The sequence below is a fragment of the Lepidochelys kempii genome, chromosome 7 (assembly GCF_965140285.1).
Source record: "Lepidochelys kempii isolate rLepKem1 chromosome 7, rLepKem1.hap1, whole genome shotgun sequence".
Classification (NCBI taxonomy): Eukaryota; Metazoa; Chordata; order Testudines; family Cheloniidae; genus Lepidochelys; species Lepidochelys kempii.
Genome location: NC_136386.1, coordinates 82,322,482 through 82,347,528, shown reverse-complemented (window position 1 = coordinate 82,347,528; position 25,047 = coordinate 82,322,482). Strand labels below are relative to the sequence as shown.

Here is a 25,047-nt window from a genome sequence, read left to right as displayed (position 1 = left end):
TGAGAAGGACTTTGGCTCTAATAAGATTTTGTAGCACATTTTACAGATAAAAGCAAGATTTCCCAACAATAGGACATGAGAAAGCAGAGACGGAGCAAGACAGAGATTTGGTGGCAAGGAGACTGACAAAATCTTCTGAGGGTCTTTTTTTTTTTTTCTGAAGAGGTTTTTAATCCTAAGGGAAACATTTGGACATTCCCTCTCCCCTCCAATTTGAACTGATTGCTGACTCCCAGGGATGGAACTCTCTGATTTTCAGGAAGCTGTTACCCAGCTGAATGTTCCTGGGCCAGCTCTGGCTTTCCAAAACATCAGTTACTTTGTCCCCATCACCAAGTCCTTTTTCTCAAAAGAAGTAGAAGAAAAGGAAATTCTCAGGGATGTCAGGTAAGGAATGGTTCTTCCCTGTAAAGGCATAGCCAAAATAAGGAATCATGGGGCTCTGGAGCCATAGAGACCTAGGAAATCTTAAATATCAGAGTATTGAACACCGCATATTTGACAGAGCACAATTGAATTGCATAATAAAATTAGTTATCTGTCTCAGGGTTGTCTGTGGTTCCTATCACAGCAATGTCTAAGTACTGCCCAAAAATTAATACTCATAGTGAGTGTGCTCTAAATGGCAATATTCTCATGGCCTTGCTTGGCTTCTGTCTGCTTCTCTGGGTGATTATTGAGTTATTCTTTCTTTCTTTCTTTCTTTTTCCTCCTTTCCAATCTCTCTGATAGTCCAAGGGAAATGCCATCACCAGGGAAGGTCTCATCAAAGAGGGTTGGATTCTGCCGGCAATAAGGTGCTCCTGCAGTGTCCCATACACAGGAGAGCCTTATCCTGAGCCAGTTTGGTTGAAGCACCTCTGTGGAGCATTGCTATCTCTGAGAGTAGCAAATAGTGGTCAGTGGGGAAGATAGGTAAGCGGTGAGACAGCTTGGACCCTGACCATTAAGTGCCTCCTAGATCAGTACTGGTGATTTAAATTCATTTTGGAAAGGAAGAGTGCTCACACCAGGCTCTGTTGGATCGTGTGCATGCTGCTGTGTGAGCTTCAACTTCTTGGGGGAGATCATGCTCAGGCCCAGTTATTATAACCCAGTCTTACCTGGAGACCCAGCCCTCTGCCCTCCCACGCAGGCCCCAGGTACCACCAGTCAGGTTTCCACAGGGGCAGTGACATTCATAGCACTGTTTGTGTGTCAGTGGTTTCATGAGCAACTTATTGTTGACAACAAAACGACATTTTTAATATTTCTGGGGCCAGTGCAAGCAGGTGGGACTCTCTGTGTCTGGTCCAACCAAAGCTAGCTCAGAAATTCAGCAGTGTCCTAGGAACACATGCTCCTCAATCCTGCAGAAATATCCAGATCCCCAATCTCTCTTTCCCCTTGTTTTATCGATCCGCATCTCCCAGGCCCTTCATCCTTCCTGCTGAGGAGCAAGGGGTGCCCTCTATCAACCCATCAGGGCTGATCCTTAATTGACTGAAGGGGTCATTGATGAAGAACACAAGGCACCCCTCCCTCAAGAGGCAGAGCATGCTAGCTCTTTGGGGCAGGGACCATCTCTTTGTTATATGTTTGTACAGTGTCTAAAACAAGGGGCTTAAATAATAAACAACGTGGGCTGCATTACACTGCCAGCCCCTGCCAGTTTGTGGGACAGCAGGCAGACGGGGAATTTCACAAAGGTTTTCCTTCATGGCACAACAGAGGAAGATCCCCTTTCCTCCTAACACCAACCATTTGAAGATGAAACACCCTTATGCACCCTCTGTATGCCCTGTCAATCAGGGAGTGACTCCAGTACCCTTGCACTTATCAATTGCTACGGGATATTCATGTCTATGGCAATTATCATTTCCCTCTGTCATCACCCATCACATCTCTTCAGCTATCCACCCAGAGCTTCGTTGGACCAGAGAGCTAGAGACCCCAAGTTATTCCTGGGGCTTCAAGGCACAAAGCTGCAGATGCCAAATCCCAGGCTTGCAAGAGTAAATGGTAAGCATGTTAAATCTGAAATAGCACATAAGAGGCTGGCACTGCCGTGGATTCCGAAGTCCCGAAGTATCAAAGGGCAGATTCTGCAGCGAGTGCGTGTGCTTTGCTGTGGATTAATTGATGCCCTCTGAAACCATGACCAGGCTGGTGTGCATACTTTATGAGAGCTGGAATGCCTCACAGAAAACACCCCTCATAATGGTTCCTCATATCTGCTGCAGTAACGCTACTGTGAATCATTTAATTGCCAGCGTCAGCAGATGAGCTCTGCCTTTGCTTGGGATATGGGAGATCTATGAACAATCACTGGAGCCCAAGATTCCAGCTAACACACAACACCTACGTGTTTAGTATGACCATCATTTATTATTATTTATATTTTAGTAGCACAAAGGGGTTCCAGCTAAGATCAGGTCCCCACTGTGCTGTGTATTGTCCAGAGAGATGAGACAGTCCGTATCTTAAAGAGCTTACAATTTAAGTTTAAGATTAGAGGCCAGAAGTGGGTGTAACAAACAAATGGAGGGATGGTGGGGCTGGGGTGACAGTAGTGTTCACACATATCTACAGGCACTAGTTTGAAGGTTCAGATGTGTGTTTAAAGGGTGAGTTTTGAGCTAAATGAAGATACTGGTAGCAATAATCCCAGTTCCCTGCCTGCCTGCTCAGTATCACCTGGCCGTGTTTGGTAGGATCACAGTAGGAGTGATCTCATGGATGGATCTGAAGGAGATGGTGTAGTCACTTTATGGATTAGATTCGGGAAGGTGTTTCACACATAAGGGGAGTCATGGAAGAAAGGGGAGTCATGGCTTGGGAGAAGTGAACAAATAGGCCGTGAGAGTTGGCATAATCAGTGGAGGAAAGAGGGCAGCTGACAATACTATAAAGACAAAGTAAGTGGGCAAAGTGGGGTTAAATTGTGAACAGCCTTAAAGATAAGAATTAGGAGCTATATGATGTGGTGGAGATGGGGGCGGCTGTGAAGAGATTTAACGGGGGGCTGGGAATGATGTGGTCCAAAGGGCAAGCCAGGAAGCTGATCTTAGCAGCAACATTTTGACTGGGCCTGAGTGGGTGTTTTTCTTTGGAAATTACCTTTGTACAATTACCTCCAGCTCTCAGTGCCCATGCCTCCAGCTCAGTACCTCCACAACAAGTCACGCTGTGACACAAACATTCCTTTGGGGGTCTGTACCAGCTTTGAGAACAGCTCAGTGCACATCACACAGCATGGGCAGCCATTTGTGCCCAGGCCGATCCTGGAGTTTACTTTTCACAAATAGCACACACTCTATCAGAAAGCCTGTCTTCTGTCTCATTCCCTTTTCAGCCAATAACTGCCTCTTGCTTTCACTTAACCAGCTTGCCCACTCTGGGTTTCTTGTCATGTGAAATCATTCCCTAAACAGTTTATAATACTATTTCTTTTCGCAGTGGCATTATGAAGCCTGGAATGAATGCCATTTTAGGACCAACTGGAAGTGGCAAAACCTCGTAAGTGTGGCTGTATAAATTAATGCCTCTTGCATCACTTTTGATATCTCTTCTATTGCAAAGAAGGAAAAAGGACTGAGATTCAATACCCACCCACCCCAGGGTGGGTTGGTATCTGCAGCTCTGGGTTTGGGTACATTGGCAGAGCAGAGTCTGAATACTGAGATTCATTTCCCTCTCACCACAGGAAACAGCAATACCTGTAGGACAAAATTGGTTCCTGAAGACAACTGCTTAGCTACTTTAGTAGAGCAGTGTTGGGAAATCCAAAGCTGAACGAACTTGGAGAGTGCATGCAGGACTGGGCTGGAAGGGTCCATAGGTTGGAGTGATATGGGGAGAAGCCCTGTATTGAGAAACTGTTAAAAGTCACCTTTTTTTCCTCAGACTCCTTGATGTACTTGCGGGGTGGAAGGACCCGAAGGGGCTTAGAAGTGGACAAATCTTCATGGATGGGAAGTCAGCAAACTCACAGTTTCACCTATGCTCTGCTTACATAGTGCAGGTGAGTCAGGGCAGAATCCATGATGCCTCCCAGTTTGTGCACAGGCCTATCTGATTTTCCACTGGAATAGTATGCTGAGCCTGAAATGCCCAGGACGTGCAGCGGCAAGGATTCATGATGCTGGTTAATTGCAGATGTGTATTCCTTATGGCTACAGCAGAGTATCAATTTAGGATCCTGAAATATCACTTCACTCAGCCATAACCACATGACTCTGTCATCATAGGCATTTTCTCCATTTGGAGCATTGTCTTTTCCTTAAGAGACTACAAGTCTCTGTCTCTTCCTCCCACTGAGAACTCTCAGGGCTGGCCCTCAACATTATGGCATCTGAGGTGGGGAGCTCAAATGACGCCCCCATACCTCCTTGCTTGGGCCAAAACTTTGAAAGGTCTCAATTCTGCCGTCTTCCTGTTCTACTCCTCTCATGGTACTGCTCTGCTACCTACCCCAATAAAGGAGAACTAACAACTTAAAATGCCTTGTTCAAAAATTTTAACACTTAACTTTCAAATGCCTGAGCAGCAAATGTAACTTTTCTTGTCTGCATAGTAAACACTGGCATCTTTATCTGTTTGAATAATCAAAGTGGTGCTTTCCCTGCCTTCTTGGTTGCAAAGATTTGAACTGCTTCCTGAAGGTCCACAGTCTGGGCCAGCTCATGCTCTATTGAGATGGTTGCAAGGCCGACCAGTCTCTCCTGTGTCATTGTGGAGCGTAGATGAGTTTTTATTAACTTCAGCTTGGAGAAACTGCGTTCTCCACTGGCAACTGTTACAGGAAGTGTTAGACGTATGCGCAGAGCAACAAAAGCATTTGGAAAGAGGGTGGTCATCTTATTTGTGCAAATATATTTCAGAACAGCCTTTGGAGTTGATCCTGCTGAAATATATCTTGAAAGGGCTTTCAGTTCATCACCTAAATCACTGCATCAATATTGCACATGTCATCATGTGTCAACACTGTCTCTAGTGCCCTGCATTGCTGGTGTAGGTCTTCTTCAGGTATAGTGAGGAGTTTTGGAATATCATACAACATTCCAAATATATTGCTGTGTTCCTTGAGCTGCATGAAACATTCTTCAACAGACTGTATTGCACAATCTAGAACCTGGTTAAAGAATTCAACTTTGAATTGTTGTTTGGGGTCTCTTATGGGATTATCCCATGCCTCGTAATCAAAATGTCTTCTTCTTCAGTGACTCTTGTATTCTTGAATGGATGGGACAATAGCTTCAGTGTGAAGTTCCTCTGCCAACTTTTGTGCACTCTTCAGAACATTTTGAAATCCCTCATCTGACCGGTAAGACCGTAGGTATGACTTTGCTTTGTCCCGTTGTTCCATTGCTCCAGATATACCAAGGTCAACACTTTGGAGTCTCTTGCTTACAACATTTATTTCAAACAGTATGTCATGCCACAATGCTAAGCCACACAGAAATTTGAAGTTATGTATGTTTCTGGTGATTCCATTTCCCTCTGCCACTGTTCTCCCATGAACAGGTCCTGTCCAAGCATTATCCTCCATAATGGCAACTATGGCATCATCTATCTTCCCAATTTGGTGTTTGATAGGGTTTATTGCCTCCACTTAACTTTCCCATCGTGTGGCACTCAGTGGTTTCAGTGTCAGAGAGGATGTTCCCCAGATGTTGCTTCAAAATTTGCCATCGATGAGTTGATGCAGAGAAAAATACATAGATGCTTTGAATTACATTAAAAAATTCAGCAGCCTCACTAGAAGCTGATGCTGCATCACTGACCACCAAGTTCAATGAATGAGAACTGCATGGGACCAAAAAAGCTTGAGGGTTTAACTCTCAGATCCGTGTCTGCCCCTCCTCTGTTCTTTCCTCTCTCGTGTTGGCACCATTATTGTAGCCCTGACTTTTCCTGTCAGCTATCGCAATTCCCGTATCTTCCAGCTTTTTAAGAAGCACATTTGTCATACCAGCTCCTGTAGTATCATCAATGTCAATAAATTCTAGAGAATGCTCTCTGACAGTCACCATTAAAGGGACATTTTCACTAGGTTCTGTTGTTGTTACAAAACACACCATTAAAGTAATTTGTTCCATATGACTGATGTCAGGTGTGCAATCCAGAATAACAGAGTAATATCTTGCTGACTTCAGAGCTGCCACAATCTTCTGTTTGACTTTTGTTGCCAGTAACTGTATGATCTTATTTTGAATTGTTTTTCCAAGGTAGTGGTGGGTGTACATTTCTTGGGTCGTGACTCTTCTTAGATGATCCTGGAGTACAGCATCAAACTCAGCCATCACCGCCACAGTTTTAAGGAAGTTTCCATTGTTTGGCACATACAGCTGATCTGAAGCGCCACACAGGTTTTGGGTAGCAAGCATTCTCACAATGGCAATGAGCCTTTTCAGAACATTTGCCAATAAAGAGACTCTGATGCAACCTTCTCTTGATGCTGATCATCTATGGTGGCCTTTAACCTTAGTCTCATCTCAAGCTCTTTCTACCTATGGAATGCTCTCTGGTGATTTTCTGCCTTCTCATGGCATGCCAGATTTCTAGCCCTTTGTTTCTGTAGAACCCAGTGTGCCTGGAACATTAGACTGGAAGAGTTTGTAACAAAAACAGTATGCAGCATTCTGGGTTTTTGAGTACATAAGCCATGGCCTCTCCACTTGGTCACCATTGGGGATTTTCATGCCAGTAATGTGTTGGATGGAAACTTCTATTTTCATTGTCTTTGGGGAACATGAAGTTTTTCACTTGCTGTGGCCCATGCAGTACAAGGAAGTCCCTCAGGCTACTGCTCAAGTGGGTCCACAGTCCTGGATCATCTAGACTTAAAGAACTAAACTCAGCAGCTGCTGTTTCTTGCGCCTCCACCACACTCTTCTCTGATCTACACTTTTCTTCAGGAATGTGCATGGTTACATCCATATGAGATGAAGATATGAATGATGCACTCTGATGAACTGGAAGATCAGGCATCTCCTCACCACTCACATCCTCACGGAGGCCGGAAGGCTCATCGTGAACATTTGTGTCTACGTATCTCAGGAGAGCTCCTTCCTGCTTAGATAGAAAAGCTTCCTTTGCTTTCTTTCTTTTTCTGAATGCTGCCCCAGAGGGGCGTTTTCTTCTTTCACTCATGACTGCTGTTCTGTGCCAGCTATAGTGGCTCTCAACACTCAATTGAAGGAGACAAATAAGCAGGCTGGTAGCAGGGGCTGAGTGAGGGAAGATATCAGCGTCTTAAGGGCCTAACTGGCTCCTACTACTTCAGTTGACTGACTGTTCTCCTCAAATGGGTTCAGGGAAGCTGCAGGAAACTCCCTGAGAAGCTGGGGTTAATCAGTCCAGGCTCCTGGGGGTGCTAGAGAGGTACATAAGAGGCTCCGCCTCCTCTCTCTCCCTGCAGCTCCTGCTGCTTTCTGTTATTCCCTCTAACTTTTTCTCCTGCCTGTCTGCTATGTCTCTTGTGCCCTCCTTCCTCAAAGACAGCACTCCACCATCTCTGTGCAACTAGAGCAGAGAGAATACATATGCACCGGCAGCAGACACAATTTTCTACACTCTGAGTCTTAGTGGTGCCCACCCCCACAGTCTGGCACCTGAGGTGGCCGCCTCAGTTCGCCTCATGGCAAGGCCAGCCCTGAGAACTCTATGGAAGCCATTAGACCTCTGTATTCCTCTCACCAGGAATCCCCTTTGGGTACAGTCTATCTGTAAGGACTTCACATTAGTAGAACAGTGTTGATGATACTAGGACCCACTAAGGAGGTCTTTTCTCTCAAAGCACTGGCTGATTTTCCTCTTTAAATCAAGTGTTTTCCATTGTTTTGTGCTGCCACAGGAGGATATTCTGATGGGAACACTCACTGTTCGTGAGAACCTTCAGTTCTCTGCCAGCTTGCGCCTCCCACAGAGCCGGAACCGTGAAGCAGAAAAGCAGCTGAAGGTCAATGCAGTAATACAGGAGCTGGGGCTACAGGAGTGTGCTGACACCAAGGTTACTGTACTATCTTTTTATTAAAACAAGGCAGAGGTTGTACATGTACTCACACAGCAACACCACCTCTCATTTCAAGCAGTAGCTTCCTTATGTGTGTGCACAAGCACCTGATAGGACCCTTTTCACACACTAACAGTGACAGAGGTGTATGATATGGTGGGTGATTTGAGTTGCACGTGTAGATTCTATCCTCTGCATGCACAGGGTGAACAGAGCACACACAGGTATTTGCTTTTGCAACTTTGCATGTACTGTACATCCAACCCTGCTTAGGCCAACAGCAGGGTTTCAATCTGGGGCTTTCAGTTTTGAAAACCATGAGGTTTTACTGCCTGAGCTAAAGGACTGAGTCTGTCAGCTGGAAGCAGGTTCAAATGTTTCATATGGGCCAGCCATTAGAGAGGGACAAAGTCCCACAATCTCCTAGAGTGGGTTACACATTGGAGATGCAGGCCTCTTCTGCCATTTCTCTCTCTAACTCCCTCCCCTTAATGGGAGGGAGACAGGGAGATGGGATGGGGAGCAGGGTAGGTCCGGTAAGAGAGCAATACTGTGCTCTTGTTAGGCTCACAGAGCTTAGAGGTGGGCTCTTTGGGCAGATCTTGTATGAGAACCACGACTTCTTTGTTTCCAGTTTGCCCCCTGGCGAGGGTGATTCTGATCCTGGGAAATACAGACCAGTAAGGATTATTTCAATGCCAGGTGAATTGTTTGAAATAAAGACAAATGGAATTATAAATCATCTAGTGAACATGATATGATAAGGAGAAACCAGCATGGCTTCTGGAGCTCAGAGTGATGGGACGCAAGAGAGGATACAGCTCCCCCTGTTAAAATGTGGGAAGATGACTGAAAGGACAGGAGCGCCCCTAGCTATATGTTTACCATTTGTGTCCATCTCAGATCAACCCACTCACTACGGCCTATATTTAAACTCATCTGCCTCCTCTCTGAGGTTCTTTGCTTTCTTTCTTTTCTCTGTGGTATCAGATTGGCACTGAGTTCTTGCGTGGTGTCTCAGGGGGTGAGAAGAAGCGGTGCAGCATTGGCATGGAACTAATCACTGCACCTTCACTGATATTCCTGGATGAGCCAACTACGGGACTGGATGCCAACACAGCTAATTCCATCATGCAGCTGCTGCACCAGTGAGCCATTCTCTGTTTCTGATGCTCCACTCCATTAAGATCTTTGGAATTTCATTTTGATATTATCCCCCTTTCCATGCTCAAGCTGTCTCACAATGATCTAGCAAATCAACAGGTTATATACAGCATAGGCTCTGCATAAATATTGAAAAGGCAGGTCAACAATAATGCATGCAGCCAGGCATATTAACACCTGTTTTGAGATAAAGCTATAGTCTGAAAACTAGGCTCACACCAGTTTATTTTCAAATAGTACTCTGAGGCATTTAGTTTCCATCTAGACAGCCCTTAGAGACATAGGCAGCAAATACCTTAATGTGGCTTTGCCTCCAAAATACAGTTCAAATTAAGGCCTAAATTCTAGCTGGCCTGGGACTGTGATATTTACCACGTGCTTCTTCTGTTTTGCAGACTCTCCAGGAAAGGAAGAACTGTGATTTTCTCTATTCACCAGCCACGTTATTCCATCTTCCGTCTGCTTGATCATCTAACGCTGATGAACAAGGGAGAAATCATTTATGCAGGACCAGCCGAAGAGTCCACTGGCTATTTCAACAGTATTGGTAGGGGGTGAGACTGCGGCAGGATGAGAATTATATTTCCTACTGCTACAGGACAGCTACGCATGGGTGTTTGTTAATGAAACCCTTAACAGTAGCAGACAAGGTTTCTAGGTGCACAAACCTAGTGCAAATAAAAGGATGCACCAGGAGAACCTCGGTCAGACAGGCAAGCAGTTCACTATTCAAGGACATCATGGAAAACGGTTTTGATTCAAATCTTAACTGCATCCGCCAACTCACAGTGTGCAAAGGCCAACTTCATTGCTTCATGGTTGTGCTTTGCCCAACCCGTGCAAAAGAGCTGGATTTAACTCTCTGTCCAGGACTCTAACTCACAAAGACAGCAGAGATTGGGTATATTTAGGAGATAGTAAAGTGGGGGAAGCAGACGAGGAAAACATAAGAAAGTGCTGCCCTACAGGGGTGCCATGTGCATCCTGAGGAAGAGGAATGACAGGCATCAATGCACAGCAACATATTTTAACTGGTCCAAGGAGAAGTGTAGATGGTTCAATTCACACGAGATTAGAAGACATACAGACGCATGATACATCGGGAAGACAGACAGGTCCATTTAAAAGAAACAAGAGGTTTATTTCAGGTTCCTTTGTGAGATATTGTGTTGACCAGTAAGTTAGTTGGTTTAGGAGTGAAGTTGGCTGTGAAGGACTGATCTGTGAGAGGGCCCAGCTGGTTGATGTGTTTTAAGAGAAGGCTGGTTTGGCTAAGGTAATTATTGTCGCTAAGGAGGCACTAGTTTGACATGAGGCTGGTTGGTTAATCTGAACGGTTCTTTGGCTCTCTGGGAAGGCGGGGTATGGGGCACTACAAAATGTTTGCGATGTAATTCAAAACCCTTGAAATGAAAGGTTTTTGCATTTTCTTCTTAATTTTTTTAAAGTCCTACTTGATGTAATTTCACTTTTTTTTTTTTGCATTCAACATTAGAAGCATTTTTGAGTGGAAATAGGTTAATTGAAAATCTCAACATTTTTAATTGAATCAAGACAAATTATCATATTAAAATGTGTGAACTCAGATTTTCACAGGTTTTAATATGCAACTGTCCATTTTCCCAAAATCTCAAAAAGGAAAACTTCTGTGCCACAAAATGTCCTGAGACTAAACATAGTATTTTGGATGATATTTAGCACAGAGATTTTGTCATTTTCTCACATTGCTAGTTGGGTGTGAGGTTAGCTTTTATTTTCTCTTGTGATATGGTGCATTTCAGGTTACCAGTGTGAAGCATTTAACAATCCTTTGGACTTCTTCCTGGATGTCATCGTTGGAGAGATCATGCAGTCCCAGCCTAGTCCAGAGCTAGGTGAGTGCTGTAAAATTACATTGGCTGAGAAAGAGAGAGGTGGTGGTGAGACAGAAGCTAGGACAATGTCTTGCAAATCCACTTCAACAAAAAATACATCGGGATTGTAAAACAGAGGTAGCCAAACTTCTGCAGTGCCCATTCCAGCATTTAGCTCAGAGCCTGAACACAACATACTGGATTCTCCTCAAAATAATTCTTGTTCACGCATGGTGCTAATTCCCTTCTACCTCAATCACTTGCCAGTGTTACGCACATACAGATGCAGTCTCAGAGTAACATTTTTATGCTATATTTTCCCTTTAGCAAGCAGACCTGCCAAGGCATCATCGAATTCATATGCAGATTGCTGTGGTTCTTTTTGCTTTTCAGTTGTGTTTAAGGGTATGCAAATGGTGACTAGAAAGTTACTAGCAGTGATAAAAATGCTGGTGTGATTATTAGCAATCTTTGTCGCCTTTCTGGGAGTTGGCTAACACTTTCAAAATCCTTCAAAAGCAAAGTTGAAGCAGGAATGGAAAGTTTTGACCTGGGGCTGTCCCATTTTGTCTGCAGCCTTAGTGAGAGAGTCCGATTCTCATAGCAGCTCTTGTAGTGACAAGAATCCACTGCCCGTCTACTACCACAAGTCCCACTATTATGAGCAGCTGCAGGAAGAGTTGGAAAACCTACAGTCATTCAAGAGCCACCTCAGCGATGCAGTTCCAACAAAAGCCACCTATGCCACCTCATTCTTCCGCCAGGTGAGGGAAAAGGGAGGAAAATGCAACATAAAAGACACAAGAAAAGGAAGGTTTCAGGGTTTGTGGTCTTAAAGCAGCAATCAGTAGATTCTTGCAGAGGACCTTGTGAGACTTATTCACTGTGCAGCAATTCCAGTGAGACCTCGGAGTCTAAGACTTCATAGATATTAGGGTTGGAAGAGACCCCAGGAGGTCATCTAGTCCAACCCCCTGCTCAAAGCGGGACCAACCCCGACTAAATCCTTCCAGCAACATAAATATTCTTAATTTTTGTAACCACATAGGACCAGATTCAGGGATCCTGTGCCCTGGCCAATTAGCAAGTTGTGTGCTGAGTATCTCCACGAGGCCGCTGGGAGAAGAAACCCACTGAGTCACTCTGCAGAGGCATTGGGCTGAAGCAGCTCTGCAAGGCCCCAGTTTTCCCTGCTCTAAGGAATGAAAACCAGAGGATTAACACAGCAGTGGATCCTCAGGATCTACTCCTCCTTACACTGTGCTGTGCAGGGAGACCCAATGGAGCTGGGCCGTGCGCCGCACTAGCCTCCCCCCATATTTAACCCCATTGTGCCGCAGACTTGCACAGGTGCCACTGCCAAGGAACCTCCACAGCCACAGAGTTGAACTTCTCCCTTAATGAGGAGCCTAACCCTGCTTTTCCTTTAGGAAAGCATATCCCCACGTACTCACCTCAGAAGGTTCCCCTTCAGTAATTTGAGGTTGCAATGTACAGTGAAGAAGCAGGTACTTTTGCTGTCATGCTGGGGAAGGATTTCTATAGTCCATCATTCAAAATAAACTGTGAAATTAAGGAACAATTTAAGGCAGGTAAATTGAAAACTTTCCTTAAAAATAATATAATGGATGGAACAGAATAAACTTTTTCAGAGATACGTAAATTACATTATACAACATGAATCAGACCCTCGGCTGGTGTAAATTGGCATCACTTCATTAAAGTGAAGGCCACCATGCTGATTTACACCATCTAAGGATCTGGCCTGTATATTGATGGGGTTTATGTTTAATGTTACTGATCTTACAAAGTAACCGAGTACACTGAGTCGGGGGGGTGGGCAGGGAAAGTGGGGAAGATTAAAACAAAAATCAGAAAGGGAATGTTTACCTATGACAATGACTTCCATCTCAGGCACAGGCAGCCGGGAGTTGTAAAGAATGCACCACTGAGAGCGTGGTGTTAATTTTTTTAAATCATGAGAAAAATCAGATACGCAGTCTCTCTCTGATTGCAAATGTAATTCTGTGTGAGCAAATGTGTGAACAAATGACAAGAGCTTCAGAGCTCATTCTACTTCTATTACAGTCTTTGAAAATAAGGCAATGTTCTCTGACATGCACAGATGTACCCAATTCCTAACCTTTACACATATCATCACACCAAGATAACATATCTACGGGAAAGGAGGGCAGTTTAAAAGCCTAACTAAGTACCAGAAAATTATGTATTAGAAGTCAGATACCTTAAAAAAAACACCTTACCGTATTCTACTGTAATTATCCAGAATACTGCAGTTTACCATTGCTATAGTGCACTGAACTACTACTGAAGATGACTGAAGTACTTTTAAATAAGAATAGCTATGTGGAGATACATAAGTAAAACATGTATGCTCTAGGGCAGTGGTTCCCAAACTTGGGATGCCACTTGTGCAGGGAAAGCCCCTGGCGGGCCGCGCCGGTTTGTTTACCTGCCGTGTCCACAGGTTCGGCTGATCGTGGCTCCCACTGGCTGCAGTTCGCCACTGTAAGCCAATGGGGGCTGCGGGAAGGAGCACAGGCTGAGGGACCTACCAGCCACCGCTTCCCACAGCCTCCTTTGGCCTGGAGCAGAGAACCACGGCCAGTGGGAGCCGCATTTGGCCGAACCTGCGGCGGCAGGTAAACAAACTGGCCCATCCCACCAGGGGCTTTCCCTGAACAAGCGGCCTCCCAAGTTTGGGAAACACTCCTCTCAGGTGTTGAGTGGCTTGGCATTGTTCCAGAGTAAAGGTGAATGGACAATTGCTGCAGACAATGGAGAGACTGTTTCTCTGACATTTGCCTGTGTCTGGTTTAGAAGCCATCTTTATGAAAGTGAGATTGATGCGAAACTTTCCAGATTATATTCTCCACTAGAGGCAGGCTCCCTAGCTACAGCTTGCACATAATAGTTAATGGGAGCTTGGGAAATCCCAAGTACTTGGTTTCAAAGAATTCATATCGCACCAATCTGAGGCTGTTGCCTTGTGGATATTGCTATGCACCTGCCATGCATGGTGTGTGGGGATGGGTCATAGTTCCAATCAATTAGAGCAGGCACATCTTGGGAGGGCTCAGTCTTGCTCAGTGTCTGGGGCGGGAGGTTGAGCATCATTTCACTCAAGAGAAATCCCTGTGAAGAGTGCAGTTGAAAGGAACTTGCAGCTAGTTTCCTTTGCTAGGATGGATGGTAGCTTCAACATGCAGTTTTGAGCATGGAGAAAGCAGGGGAGAAAACAAAGAGAACATCAGGATTCAAACATCAGGGTTGTAAAGAATCCTCAATAAAAAATAAAGTCCAATGGACTGGCCTGGGATATTTCAAGGAGGAGATTTAATGTATGTATGTATAAATTATGCACTCATGTATGTTCCCTTAGCTGTATGTTGTGAGCAATCGCAATGTGAAGAACATCCTGAGGAATCCTCAGACATCCATTGGTCAGCTCCTTTTGGGCACTTTCTTCTCCATATTGGTGGGGCTCATTTTCTACCAAGTACCAGCCACTCTGCCTGAAGCCTTTCAGAACAGGTGAGAGAAAGAACAGAATCTTTAGTCCCTTCCTCCAGCTGGTAGTCTGAGGGAGGATGGATGGATAGATGAAAGGAGTGGCTCACTTCCAGAATGAATGAAGAGATGCAGACAAGTTCCTTTCAAGTAGCCCAAGTGAGCATAATATCCTGGGGCACCCAAGGAGTTAGGAGAGGGAACCTGATATGGAACCAAAATCTGCTGAAGACATCAGGGAATATTCCCAGTAGGGAGGACAGTGACAGACTCAAAAATTTTCCACCTGTAATTGAACACTTACCTTGGTGAGGACCTGATTCCCAAACCTAACTTCCAAGGCAGTATAATGTGAGAGCCGTAAAAAGCATGAGAGAACTCTCTGCCCTTTGTGTACAAGTCCAGCAGAGAACTCCAAATAAATCTCTTTTCCTTTTCTTCCCTTCTCTGCAGGTTAGGAGCTTTCTTCTTCCTGGTCATCAATCAAGTCTTTGGGAATCTGTCTGCAGTGGAGCTCTTCATCAATGAGAGAAAACTCTTCATGTGAGTGACTCTAAAACTCCTTCAAATCAAAATGCTGGAAACAGGCATAAACAGGCTGTGGCTGCAGAGTTTGCTGCAGATCTACCCACCACCACAGAATTGTGCTCCAATAATTAAGCCCTCCCAAAATTTCAAATCATGTCCACATCTGTCTAAAAAAGGAAGGGAAAGAGAAAATGAATCACCACTCCTAATGCCAAAAGCCTCAGATGCCTTGTAGATGTCAGATCCCAAACTATTTCCAATGCCTTCCCAAGATGCCAAACGCCCCATCTGTTCCTTGTCCTGTTACCGAAATCTTCACCTTCCCCCAACAGCTTTTACAACAGTTATGCATTTTCAACACCAAAATCAGCAGCACCTTAAAAACTAAAAATCTGTGGCAGCGTGAAATGTCTTGATTTTGACATCAAAATAAAAAAGACACAGGAATAATGAATAGATTGTATTATTCATTTTCAGGTTTCACTCATTTAAAAAAATTGTGCACTTTTTCTAAACCTCACCACAGAATTTCCAGATTTCAACACCAGAACACCTCAGAAATAAGGATGTCACAGAATTTAGGTCCAGCTGGACCTTAGAAATCGCCAGAAGATCATGAAGCTGAGAAAGTCTGGCTCAGCTCCCAACTTTAAAATGCTCAGTATTATTTCAAAACAAATACAATCATAGCCAATTGAAATCTATACATGCAAATATAAGGACACTCTGTTCGGTCAATCACAGTATAGCATACAAGTAGCATCTACAGACATGGCAGAATAACAGCAGAGAGAAGTGAATGGACACATTTCAGAAAGAAAAGACTAAATACAGGAAAGGTGCAGTTTCTACATTCTACTCTGGAGAAACCACGATGGCGGGAAAGAAAGGAATTGGATATTTGAGGAGAGCGAGGACGGGGTGACAGAAAAGGGAAAGATTACTTTGAAGAAAAAAAGAGAGTGTGTGTATTTGTGTGTGTGTATTTGGGGCATGTTCATCTAAGAACTTAAGGTATAATCCTACATAATTTGCAATCAATGAAAGTAAGATAGAGCCCTGCCTTGAATAGGAGAAATTGCATTACTGGATTCTGAAGCAGACAAGAAGCTTGAAGCTGGAGAAGATTTCTGATGTTTTCACATTTCTAGATATGGATGAAGAGACTGGCCACCACATTTTGGACAAATTGAAATTTGGGTCAGAGGAAGACCACTGAAGGAAAGAGGAAGTTACAAGCAGTAAGACAAGAGGAGATAGAAGCATGGAGGAGAGTTTCATCAGAGGAGAAGTCAGGATAGAATCATATGTGGTGATGTTTTAGATGTGATAGGAAGATTTACAGACTAGGAAGAAACAGGAGGCAGAAATAGTAGAAGATAAAGCTGAATGCATATGTTTATGAAAGTAAGGGTAAATGAGAGAGGTGTATCAAAGATGAAGATGAAGGCAATAGTTTTTCTTCAGGATGTTGTGCTTACTAATTATTTAATGGCATATCTGTTTGGAGATGAAGAAAGTTCTGATGGAGACAGAAGTTGATGAAATTGAGGGAGAGAGAAGTAAGGAAAGGACTGAAATACTAAAGTGGTTATAGAGTTATATCTCGTAAATGTATGAAGTAGCTCTTTGATTTTCAATGTTTTTATTTATTGCATACATTTTTCCAGACATGAGAGCTCCAGGGGATACTACAGGACCTCAGCATATTTTCTGGCCAAGGTGTTTGCTGATTTGATTCCCAATCGTATCATCCCCTTGTTGATGTTCTCTGCCATATCGTACTTCATGATGGGTAAGTACTGAATTTCCTTTAGCTCAGCACCTCTTTGAGGAAGTGATTCAGGACAAAAATCACCATGGGAAAATGCCACAAAAACTTTGGGGGTAATATCAAACTCTGGCAAGTCTGAAATGTCATATTGCACAGATTTTTGTGGTGATTGTGCTTTGTTATTAATTTTTGCCGCTAGGTCACATTGCTCATAATCAGAGGTAAAAAATTCTCTTTTTATGTACAAACTTTGTATAGAACTTCCTAGGATGCCTCTATTCATTATTTTTTCTTCCCCCCCCCCAATAATAAGACACCCACACACAAAATCATCTTATTTCTAGTATACCACTAGCTCTGACTCCAGTTGGTTGCGTTTTCACAAAGCAGTGCTGTATCAGTTCCCGACAGGACTCCAGCAGTGTGGCCTTCTAAGTTTCCCCCAGAGCTTAGCGAACAGTGCAGGAAAATCAGTCAAATGATCTCAATATTTGAGACATGTGAAGAGTTAAACAAACCCACGCAGCCAAACTGCTAATTTTAGCATGATTATATACACTAGGATGAAAACAGGCCCAGATTTCTAGTAAATAGAAACATGTTGAGGGATGCACTCTCTAGCTGCTCTTTAGTGGTAAATCTGGCACTCACAGCCCCACCCTGCAAACTCCTCATGGATCCACTGAGCTTTGTCATAACCATGCCCAAAATACAAACCAAAATTTAGTAATGGGAGATTTCTCACAACATTGTCCTGGAGGGATACGCTATGGATCCAGCACTGAAAGCATCCCCACTGCAGTGCTTGTTATGAAGCCTTTAATTCCAGAAAATGCCAAGTTGGAGTCCTGTAGCGGGAACCACCTTAGCCTGTAGCAGTTCCATGGCAATACCAGTTATGGATCCAGACCTTTCCACAGTACTTAGTCACTTTCTCTCTGTCCCCATACACAGGTCTGAAACAGGATGCAGGATCTTTCTTCCTGTATGTTCTTTCCCTCAGTCTGACAAATCTGGCAGCCGTGAGCATGGCCTTCCTGGTGAGCGCCAGCGTCAGCACCTTCGCCATCGCTAATGTCTTAATCGCACTGCCTTTCGTCTTCATGATGGTGAGAACTTTTTATCCACTCAAGGGCAGCCTTGCAGGGTGTACAGCGCCTACTGGAATCAGAGATGGGCCGAAATCTCAACGTTCAGTTCCGATCCGGATTTCAAATATCCCATATTCCAGGGGTGCTCAGATCTGAAGAAAGCAAGATACAGAGCAACTGTAGCTATAAACAATATGTTATTAGTACAGCTGGTCTAAGCGGAGAGGTCTGGTCTGAGCACAAGACAGGCAGTCAGCAATGCCTGAGTTCTCATTCTGCCTCTGCACCTGTCATGTTCCTGTACCAGACGTGGACTGGCTACTAGAGCTTACTCATGCACACAGATGTGATCATCATAAGATCCTTTACCACTCTGCCAGGTATGGCTGAGGTTAGTGTAAATAAGGTACAGCAGAACCCCGTTTATCTGATCTAATTGGGACCAGAGCCAGATTGGCTAATCAAAAATTTGGATAATTCGGAGAATGGGAAATTGTGAGGCTGCAGCACCATCTAGGGCCACAGGAGAGATTGCCCGCTTCTGGACCTGTGTGCGCTGGTTGTTGGGTTAATATGGAGAGCCGGATAATGGAGGGTCGGATAAACAGGGTTCTACTGTATTTTGTACACAGCGCCATCTAGTGGCTGAACAGCATAGTACAGTTTAGAATTCCATTACATCACCCCCTTTAAGTTCTATATTCTTACCATTTACAATATTTACACTGTCGCATTGTCTTTGAAATTCAGTACATATCAGTCTGCTAAGTGTGTCTGTATCATACTGGTTTTCTAATTATATGACCCAAATATGTAACAATTTGGTCATCTAGCTGTCTGTTAGTTTCAATGACAGGCTGTAGTTGGTTTGGAATCCTTGAGTATTCTCTTGTTGTTCTGCATCTGCCATCTGTACAGTTTGCTCTGCTGATTTTTCTTTCTGAGGAAAGAAACTGTAGATGTTGATGGTCTCTGCTGAACTCTCCGTTGTCAGTCTCAATCACATATAATCTGTGTGCTGGATTCTTTTTCTTTACAAGAGCTGGAGCTGTTCATCCTTTTTCTCCATCCATGACATGAACACAGTCACCAAGTTGTAGACCTGGCAGTCCTCTAACTGAACGATGTCTGTTGTAAAAGTGTTCATAAACTCTTTAGACTTTTTATCTGACTTGGCTACTCTCTTCATGTCTGGGCACTTTGTTCCGGTTTTGGAAAAGACTGTATCTACAATCATTCCGAGGTATCTTACCATCAGGAGTTGTACTGGACTATATCCAGTAACCACTATTGGTGTTTATCTGTAACTCAGAAGAACAAGAAACGGACCTTCCAGCTGTAGGATTTTCTTGGCTATCCGTATAGCTCTCTCACCCGTTCCATTCGCTTGTGGGTAACATGGACCGCTAGTAATATGGTCAAAAACATATTTCATTTGGATTCAGTTAAATTCTGTTGCAGTGAACTGTGGTCCATTGTCTGTCACTAGCTGTACTGGAATACTGAAGTGAGCAAAAGTGCATTTGAATTTCTCGATAATACTGCGACATGTTATATCTTTCAAGTACATTATTTTTATATATCTGGAAAAATAGCCCACTACAACCAGGTAATGATGTCCTCTAAATTTGCATAAATCCTGCAGCTAGTTTCTTTCAAGGTTTCTCTGCTAGTAGTGTTTACACTGTATGGTTCAGTATTACCTCAAGTTGATTTGCACTAGATGTCCTTTCAACAGTACAATATCATCAAATCCTCCATCAGGTTCTTCCATATTTTTCACTAGACCCATCATGGCTGCCACACTGCAGCTGCAAAGTTTGTTGGTCTTTGATCCTTTAGTCACATGCACTCTGAATGCATAGCTTTTGTCTATTGTGGTAAATCCAGGACAAACAGTGTGGTAAACCGAGGACAAACAGCTACAAAAAAGGGAGGGGTAGTAATTAGTCCCAGGGGATTAAAAGGCCTTTCCCTGTCCCCTGAGGAGGTAACCAGGGGGAAATAAGGTTCAGCTGGAAAAGGGGTTGCTAGGGAGCTAATTAGGTTCAGCTAGCTCCAACTGCTGGAGTCCTTTTTAAACCCTCCCCATCCTGGAAGGAGGGGGACAGGAGTGAGAAAAGCAGGGATGCTGCCAGTAGGCTAAGGGCAGCAAGACACCGAACCCTTCTAGGAAGGGAGGCTGCACTCCCTCCCCAGAAGGGAATGAAAACAAACACAAGGGACTGATCAGGGAAAGGAATAACTAGATCCTGTGCTATCTGTAAGGATTTGCCTTGCCCAAGCAGGTGTCTCCAAGGCTAACAAGGACTGAATCTGCTGAGGAGAACAAGGTACTTTGCCACACTGTGTAGGCTGTTTCTGTGGTGAATTGGACCATGCAGTTCAGAATACCTCCAGGGCTAGTCAGAATTGTGTCTCGTCATCTCTACAAGAGGTTAAAGGTGATTGTAAGTCCCTTCTGAGATAATGTCATTGGCTCCTGAGATAGTTTTAAAGTCAACAGTCTTGTCCTGAATATTAAATTCACTCTGCATGCAGGCTCTGGCATCACAAGTGATATATCCAAGAAACAATGGCTCTTGTTTGTCTGTAATATGAGTCAATTTCCAGACTGCTTTGGTGTGATGAAACACCTGCAACATGTCCATATTTCCTGTATGTATTACACTGTGTGCATCTGTCTGGACATGCATCATCTCTTGGTAATTTGTCCCTCATAGCCTGGGAGTTCTTGCTCTTTGCTTCAGGGGTTTTATGGTAAGGACTTTTAACACTCAAGTGTCTGAAAAACTTGAAAAACCTGAAACTAGCTTAGAAACTGAAAACAAATTTCTCTATTTTACTGTGTCACCATTTTAGACTGTTTTGCTATTTCAGTAGCTGTGGTTAGGGTTAAATCTCTCTTCAACTATAGCTGCTGTGAAAGGTTTTTTTCGGTTAACCCAATAACCAAACCATCCTGTCTCTGGTATTTTTTGTTTTGCATTCCTCAAATCCAATGTATGCAGAGCTCTTAACATTTTCCCTGGTTCTTGAATTCTCAGGTGAAAACTTGCTCTTTCATAAACCACATTTCTCTGAGGTATAAAGCATGCACCAAACCTAGCCAGAACCCTTTCAGAGTCATCTTTGTGACGGTCTTCAGTAAAGTAAAAAGATTTAAAGATATGTTCTACCTGTTTCCCCATAGCATAAAGGTGATTTGATACCTGTATATTTCCAGTTTCTTTGTGCAGCTGGATAGCAATATGAAGTCTTGCAGAATATAGTTTCCAGTCTGTCAAAGCTGAAGTTCTCTGGGGCATTAAAGAGTGGCATGTTGGTGAGATCCTGCAACCTTTGTTGCTATTTTCCCCGTTTCTGTTCTTAGTTTACTCCATATACCATGTCACATTCCTGTACCAGATATGGACTGGCTACAGAGCTTGCTTATTATACACCCCAGATAAGTTAATCATAAGATCTTTTAAGGCTCTGCCAGGTATGGCTGAGTTTAGCTTAAATAAGGTATTTTCATGCAGCAGCACCTAGTGACTGAACAGTATAATACAGTTTACGGTTCCATTACCATACCTGTGATCTTAAGTAAGTCGCAAAGTCTCTGACTCAGTTTTTCCACTTGTAAATGAGGTAATCCTTACCTATTTCAAATGGGTGATTTGAGATGTTTGTTAAATATTTGTAAAGCAGTTTAAAAATGGAAAACATTACAGACTTTAACTTCTCACACATATTGTACGAAAAATATGCATGTTTGTATTCCATGTCCTTCGTAACAGTCTAATGGTATATTATTCTCCCCACTAGGATGTATGATTAGAAGAGGCTTCAGTCCATGCTTTAATGGCCTTTGTATTTTTTATTATAATACATTGCACAAAACAAACAACTGGAGATGCCTAAAACACTATATTCTAAAACAACTAAAGACATTTCTTATGGAAAAAGTAGTTTCTGAACACACACATTAGCTACTGTTCTAAGCTAATCATTTTAAATGAAAGCTACTAGTATTAGGAAGTCCTAGTAAACTTTAGGGACAAATAGTCTGAAAAAATATTTTACAAAACAATTTTTAGCTAATAAATATACTAGTAATCTTAAACTAGATTTTTTTTAAACAACGCAGAAATTGGGTAAACATCCGTAGCATTGTTGTTTTCCTACTCAGAAGATAGTGGATAGGAACACCATATATTTGATAAAAAATAATTTCCCTATTCTTCCTTTCATGAATGAGGGCTACTATTTGGCTCAAGGTGTCTGGTACTGAGGAACAACTCCCAAGCACTTTGGGGGACAAAAGGCAAGCATATAGTTAATAATGTGTTCTACATTGTTTTTTTGCACTGTCTCCTACAGGTCTTTGGTGGGTTCCTTGTAAACCTGAACTCCATGCTGAGTTGGCTGTCCTGGATCAAATGGATCAGCATCTTCCATTACGGAATGAATGTGAGTCACAGCCCTCACAGGGGAGATGTGGCAAAGTACAAAACAGCAGGTTCAAAAGTAAAGTGAACTTCATCCCCCAATTGCTAAAATTGTGTCAGGGCATCACGGTCATGCTGCATTTCCCAAATCTCTTCCATACTGGGACCACCCTCTATTCAAAGGTTGGAAAGGGACCACAACCAAAATGGAACATTCCATGTCTCTGGGAAGGAAATTCTGTTCTTGCTATATAGTTTATTCATCTGCCATTTCCTAACAGATGAGATTTTTTTAAACATATGTTTCCTGTTTTAGGCCCTGACCATCAATGAGCTCACAGGAGCAGTTTTCCATTTGAACTCTTCCATGTAAGTACTCACTCTGTTCACCAACCACCAAAAACAACCCAAAAGAGCCAAGGGAAGGTAGAGGCTGTCATATCGGACATACTTCACCACCGGGGTGCATACAAGCATTCAATTTATAGAGTATTTTTGGATATACAGGAGTCTGACATACCACACAGGTACCCAATGGAGTATAAATAGAGGAGGCCATGATGTCATATCTGTTGAAGGAGAGGCTGCAGTGTCAATACATATTCAGTGAGCCAATGTTTAACTAACTTATAAACAGGAAGAACGGTACACAGGAATATCCTGTAATAAATACTACACAATAGAGGGAGCTGTTAGTCATTCCAATATATAACTATATTCTTCCAAAATCTCTAACTTCACCATTTTTAAAATGTTCTTTTAATACAATGTGTCTTGCATAAAGGGTACAAAATGCTTTAGTAACATTTCTTCACATCCTAGTACATATAACCTTAAATGCTGCACTAAATATAAACTGCACCACAGGTAAGATTTTCAGAAGTGCTCAAGAAACTTGAGTACTTTTCTGAATCTCACCCAATATGTATAATCTAAAATTATTTAAAATGCATAGGTAGATGTCTCTAACTAGTAGTGGTTTTTTTATTCCTTGTGTACAATATTTTTTCCCCTTCTGAAGTGTGATAGTCAGTGCAGTGTCTCCAGTTATCTCTTTCTTCCCTCACACAAGGGAAGGTGAATCTGTAAATGTCACTAGATTTCTCTATTGTAAATCAGCAGGCATGGTAATAAAAGAGTCACTGTAATTATTAGGTTAGAATTTGGTTCTGGCTGTTCCTCATGCAGATAACCTGTACCTCCACACCAAAATTTGTCAGGACAGATGCAAGACATAGGCACTTTCAGGAAACAAAGAACATGGATATCACAGAAGTCACCTATCTGGAAGTACAAAGCATTTTCAGACCAGAGAAATACATGGCGGCATTTTACATGGCATTTTTAGGCAACACAGGAGGCATATAGCAAGCGAACAACAAGATCATATTAAGCATTTATGGAACTTAGGGATTGACAGGCCACATATGGGACACCACAGAGGTTCACGCAGAGTGGGCCCACAGGAAGTTCATAGCGGGATGTTACAGGAGCATATGTATTATGGTTAAAGTACTTGCAAACACTTAATGGCTCACCTGGGAACTCACATAGTCAGATCATCAGTACTTAGAAGGGCTCATTATAGGAACTCACTAGGCAGGACACATAATACACCCTTACAGGAGTTATATACCTTGATAAAACATCAACAGCTACTGTAGAATTACAGAATACACAGAGACATACAATAGGCCCATTAAAAACCAGTACAATGTCCCATTAACAAGGACAGCTCATTTATTTAGAAAAACCAGGTTCATTTGTCAAGGGTCTTCTAGGCATCTGAACATGGACTACATCTCTTCATTCAGGGAGCATCCAGGTGGGTGGGTCAAGGCTGGCAGCTGTCCACAAGAGCAAATGCATCACTTCCATAACATGCCTTATCTACTGCAGTCCACAAGCAGAAGGCTTCCCCACAGTTGCTTCCAAGCAACTGTAAAGAGAAGATGGCACTCCCTGAATGAAGCACTGCAGTACTTCACTACAGGGGTTATCATAGAGCTAGATGTTGCAGAAAGTTAACGCACTCCATTTTTCACTAATTAGTAGCTATTGTGACTAATTACACAAATTAAAAGAGCTAGTGAGTTTGGTATTCTCCAGATAGCCTCCAGGGAGCAGCCTTTGTCCAGGAGAGGTTCAGGGCAGGATCACAGTGCATTGACAGAGCCACGGCTCAGACTGGAATAACTTGAAGTGACAACCTTGCAAGGTCAGGACCTAGTTGCATTAGCAAAGCTGTGGGAAAGGAACAGAAGGAGAGACTTGCACAGTGCCCTCCTTTGCTACACCTGGTTCTAATTAATACGTTCGCACTTATCACCACTAAAACTTATCTTCATAACATTTCACATAAAACCAATTGTGTTTTATTTGTTTGAACAGTGCCGAACACGCGTGTCTGTTTGTTGCAGGGTCCCTGGAGAGGTGTACTTGCAGCAGCAAGGCATCAACTACAGCACCTGGGGCTTGTGGGAGAATGAGGTTGCTCTCCTGTGCTTGTCACTTGTGTTCCTGTTCTTTGCCTACATCCAGCTGTTAAGAGTGAATCGCTGGAAGTAAAACGGGCAATTTCCAGCTACATTCCACCAGGGCAGCAGTCATGCAGAGTTCACCTTGGCCCCTGCTATCAGTATAGTCTTGATTTCAGATACCTCCTGATTTGTGCAGT

The 25,047-nt window shown here is 43.2% G+C and overlaps 1 protein-coding gene across 1 annotated transcript; it reads left to right on the top strand.

Annotated features, from left to right (window-relative positions):
* Positions 1 to 238: 238 nt before the first annotated feature.
* Positions 239 to 24,938, top strand: LOC140915197 (broad substrate specificity ATP-binding cassette transporter ABCG2). Its single transcript, XM_073354772.2, has 15 exons — positions 239 to 387; positions 3,439 to 3,498; positions 3,886 to 4,003; positions 7,838 to 7,993; positions 8,987 to 9,144; positions 9,556 to 9,707; positions 10,942 to 11,034; positions 11,590 to 11,777; positions 14,417 to 14,568; positions 14,998 to 15,087; positions 16,743 to 16,867; positions 17,801 to 17,955; positions 22,303 to 22,392; positions 22,687 to 22,739; positions 24,791 to 24,938. The coding sequence occupies exons 1-15, from the start codon at positions 239 to 241 to the stop codon at positions 24,936 to 24,938; spliced, it is 1,887 nt and encodes a 628-aa protein (XP_073210873.2).
* The last annotated feature ends 109 nt before the right edge of the window (positions 24,939 to 25,047 follow it).

Bases quoted from the DNA above. Each gene is read 5' to 3' on its own strand.
- LOC140915197 (XM_073354772.2), top strand. From the start codon at position 239: ATGGAACTCTCTGATTTTCAGGAAGCTGTTACCCAGCTGAATGTTCCT. The intron at 388-3,438 runs GTAAGGAATGGT...TTCTTTTCGCAG, and splicing joins GAAATTCTCAGGGATGTCAG to TGGCATTATGAAGCCTGGAA. The intron at 15,088-16,742 runs GTGAGTGACTCT...ACATTTTTCCAG, and splicing joins AATGAGAGAAAACTCTTCAT to ACATGAGAGCTCCAGGGGAT.